The sequence below is a fragment of the Chrysochloris asiatica genome, unplaced genomic scaffold (assembly GCF_000296735.1).
Source record: "Chrysochloris asiatica unplaced genomic scaffold, ChrAsi1.0 scaffold00368, whole genome shotgun sequence".
Taxonomy (NCBI): domain Eukaryota; kingdom Metazoa; phylum Chordata; class Mammalia; order Afrosoricida; family Chrysochloridae; genus Chrysochloris; species Chrysochloris asiatica.
The window spans coordinates 1,821,415-1,825,823 of record NW_006408886.1 but is presented as its reverse complement, the minus strand read 5'-3'; the positions used below and the strand labels follow the sequence as shown (position 1 = coordinate 1,825,823).

Genomic DNA, 4,409 nt, shown 5'->3' with positions numbered 1-4,409 from the left:
ATGTCCTCTCAGAGCCTCAGCACCCCCAATGGCATGAGTGATGTGAAGCAAACTCTGGTAACGTAGTGGTTACGAATCAGGCTGTGAACCACAAGGTCACCAATTCGAAACTACCAGCTGTTATGCAGGAGAAAGATGAGACGTTCAGCTCCCGTAAAGATTAACAGTCTCGGAAACCCTGTACAGGGTTGCTATGAGTCCGGACCGACTCCACAGCATCTAACAACAACAACAACAACCCTCACTCAGAGGAGGAAAGACTGAGCAAAGGGGCTCAGAGCCCAAGATTCATCAGAATCAGTGGTACGGGGAAGGGAGGGTAGGGCCATGGGCTAAGCACATTTGTCCCTTTGCTTAATACCCAAACAATAGCCAAACTCTAGGAAACCTCATCTTTTTACCCAGTTCCCTTCCCAGGGAAGATTTACACCATCTATCAATCCAGGTTTAGAGTCTTTTATCCCCTGTTGTTGTTCTTATGTGCTGTGGAGTCTGTTCCAACTCATAGCGACCCTGTACTGGGTTTCTGAGGCTGTAAATCTTTACTGAAGCAGAAAGCCTTATCTTTCTCCTGCAGAACAGCTGGTAGTTTCGAACTGCTGACCTTGCAGTTCGCAGCCCAATTTGTAACGACTACACTACCAGAGCTCCTTATTTCTCCCCTAGCCCCTCATTTATGCCCTTATTTATCTTGTCAGTAGGAGGAGGTACAAACTGCCCCTTGCGATGTCACAATGGTTTCCCCAAACTATTGTCACTCTTTTGGTGTCCTTTACCCTAAGTATAGGCACAAGTTCCTCCTCCAGTTTTCCAACACTGAGATCAGACTGTAACTCGTACAACACGAAATTTACAAAAGAGAAAAATCTTAAAAGTGAATGTGGTACAACTACACAGAGTGCCTGTAGGCCCAGACCTCCATAATTTCAGCCTGCCTGGAGAAATAGTCCCAGCTCTCATCTAAGCTGTTGTGTCAAAAAAAAGGACCAGGGAATGGGAAGAAATCTTTTTGAACAATAAGAAGGGTTTTCTTATCAACCTCAACTTTCTGGCTATGGAGTAAGCAAAAGGCAAGAAGTGGGACTCCACAGAGAAGATGGGAGATGAGTATGTGACTCTCAAATTTGAACCATGCCAGTAGAAACTGAACAACAACAATGTGCTGCTAATGAAAAAAGCTTTACCAGAAACCTCAGTTCAGAGGACCAAATGAAAAAGAACTGGGAAAGAAGAAAATTCTTCCTATTCACAAGAGAATGCACAAGGCAATGATAGGCAAAAATCTCAGAAAACTCGAGTTCCTCCACTACCAGCAAATCTACCACCAGTTAACCTGTTTCACCATGAAATTGTGCAGGCCTGGTGCCAACAATTAAAACTGAGCACCAAAGAGCAAAAATTAGAAGCTTATAGAAGACTCTGTGAGCATGCTTACCCAAATCAAAAGAATAGTCCTGCCACAGCAAAAGAAGCCAATATCCAGACATGGTTACAATATAAATGAAATGTTATTGTTGTTAAGTGCCATCAACTAGGTTCCAACTCATAGCAACCCTATACAGAGTTTCCAAGGAGCGACTGGTGGGCTTCAACTGCTGACCTTGCAGTTCAAACAGGCTTTGCAGTGCCACACCAGGACTCCAAACCACATGTTTTGTTGTTGTTTAGTGACATCAAGTCAAGTCTGACTCAAAGTGACCTTACACAGGGTTTCCAAGGAACAGCCGGTGCGATTGAACCACCAATCTTTTGGTTCAAACCAACCTTCCGGTCCACTGCTTTATCCCACAGCATCAAACCAGGACACTACAAATCAAATGTGGACCAGGGGAAAACACCTCTGAAGAGTTCTAATAAAAGGAAGATCCGTTCTGAGAAAACTGATTCTCCTGAAGTGGCTCCTCCCTCTTAGGAGGGGCACCTTCCCTTGACTATTCTCTCTTGAAGAGAGATAATACAGTTGTGGTAACCCCTTCATCCCAGAAGGCTGTGTTGGTCTCATGGACAAGATTCAGGCAGTCAAATCACCATAAGAGACAGAAGACTGGGTTCAACTGTAGTTTCATGCTGGACAAGTCTGGGTTCCTGAAAAACCAGGGTAAGTGAGTGCTCTCTTCTGCAATTTTCTACCTCTGCACCTGGAGGACAATATGTTGTGCTCCAAATGTGTCCAGAGGAACAAGATATTAATAAAAAGCCTCCAATGAGACTAGAATATCTGGAGGGAAAACATTTCTATATTACAATGAATAATTGAACAGTCACCATAATGGATTCCATGGAACCAATGACAGTTAATCTTCAGTATACATCCTCCCATATTCTTACCTGCAGTGTGTACAGATGGGCAGGGTTGCAATCTGTACACTGGAGTCAACTCCCTACCACATTTGCTTGCTTCTTCCTGAGTTAGGATACAGAAAAAATGCTAATATTTTTAATTAGGAAAACTTCACAAACAACCATTCATTACAGCTAATAAAATGGGACCTAATTCAAGAGACAATAGTTTATTATAGAAAAGAAAATTGCTGGCGGCCGCAGCATACATAATCAGCACTGAGAAGTTGAGGCACAAGGATAACATGGACGAAAATCCAGTCTTTGAGCCCTCCTTAGGCTTACAGGCCATGGACCCCGAGGGCCAGGGAAGTAACTCCCTGAAGTCCCGGGTTCATAGGCTTTGGAGAACTCACTGTTTGGCCACCTCTGTGCAATTTTCTTTAATTATACTTTTGTGCATTCTGTACTTGTTCTTTATGCTCTTAACTCCGGTAATTGTAGCTTCTGGGAAAGTGATTGTTTTCAATAATAATATGCACAACGTTTTGATCAATGGCTCTCATGTAAATGTCACTGCCCCAGTAACAAGAGTTGTGCATGAGACTTTGAGAAATAAAAGTACAAAAAAGCAGGATGTAGCAACACAGAGAATATGTAACAATTGTTTTCTAACCAATTATTCAGTTAAACACATATGTGAGCTGTTAATGTCCATGTACAATAATCACACTGAAACTAGTGCATGTTTGTTATGCTCTTGATGTTTTTCATGGGAATTTTGCTGTATGTGATAATTTTATGTACCCCCAAACCACCTCTGGGCATAACTATTGCAATCATAATACTTTCTTGGGGAATCCTATTATATGTGGTAGTTTTATGCACTACATATAATCCCCCATTGCTTGATTATTAAATAATTTGGATGTGAAGGAATAAACTGTAAATTGTCACCTTAGATATTTGAATTAAATAGTAAAACTTCTGCATATGTTTCACGAGAAAAGCTGCTTGGGCTGATCGTATGAATTAGAACAATGGTGACTGCTCCTCCAAACTGCTCCCAGGTTTGATCAATATGATTTAATTACTCCTCTTCCCCCTGAGGGTATATTGGAAATATAATAGTAATGAACATTGTTATATCTAGATATAGAAACTGGAATACTATTAAAAGAATGTAAAAGTGAGACCACACCTTCTTTGAAAAGTCAAAACCTGTTTTTCACCTTCCCTATAATTGTAGAAGCAAGGAGAAAAGAATCATTAGTTTAACAATGGAAGCTAGGTATCTGAAATCTTGTTCACTAACAAAAGCATGTATTTTTTGCCTGCAAAAGACACAGAAGCAGTTTCAGTTTCTTTAGAAAGTATAACTTAGTCTTTAGTAAAAACTCTAAAGCCTCTCACCTTTACCCACTTGTGATTAAGTTTTGAAAATATGTTAAACACCTTTGAGAAACCGCAAGTTGCTGCCCTAGGTTACACAGACCTAGAAGTTAATATATAATCTATAATTGCTTGCTTGAACTTTTTTACAGAAATAAGAATATTAGGTAAATCATGATGTACGCAAAAATATGTTAAGGATAAATTTGTGAATCACTGTGTCTTGTATCACATGAATGATCTCGTATCCTGTCCTGAGTGAATAATCAACATTTTTGTCATTATTTTCTTTTGTGTCAATTTCCTTCTTCTGACAATAAAAGACTGGGGCTCAGCTAGCTTAGTGCGCTAGCTTGTCTGTCAGCTTGCATCAATCTTTTGTCTCTGTCTGTTTTCTTTCGCCTACTAGACATCCCACTTCCGTTAAACCCCGTGTTTGCCGAGGTGATCCTTTGTTGAGGCGGGACCCTGACTCAGGACCCCCTGCAGTTGGCGCCCAACATGGGGCAGTGACATTTACATGAGAGCCATTGATCAAAACGTTGTGCGTATTATTATTGAAAACAATCACTTTCCCAGAAGCTACAATTACCGGAGTTAAGAGCATAAAGAACAAGTACAGAATGCACAAAAGTACAATTAAGCAAAATTGCACAGAGGTGGCCAAACAGTGAGTTCTCCAAAGCCTATGAACCCGGGACTTCAGGGAGTTACTTCCCTGGCCCTTGGGGTCCATG

The 4,409-nt window shown here is 41.0% G+C and overlaps 1 protein-coding gene across 1 annotated transcript; it reads left to right on the top strand.

Annotated features, from left to right (window-relative positions):
• Nucleotides 1-1,504, top strand: LOC102841701 (developmental pluripotency-associated protein 4-like). The gene is made up of 2 exons (XM_006876238.1): nucleotides 1-57; nucleotides 1,358-1,504. The coding sequence occupies exons 1-2, from the start codon at nucleotides 1-3 to the stop codon at nucleotides 1,502-1,504; spliced, it is 204 nt and encodes a 67-aa protein (XP_006876300.1).
• Nucleotides 1,505-4,409: the final 2,905 nt, after the last annotated feature.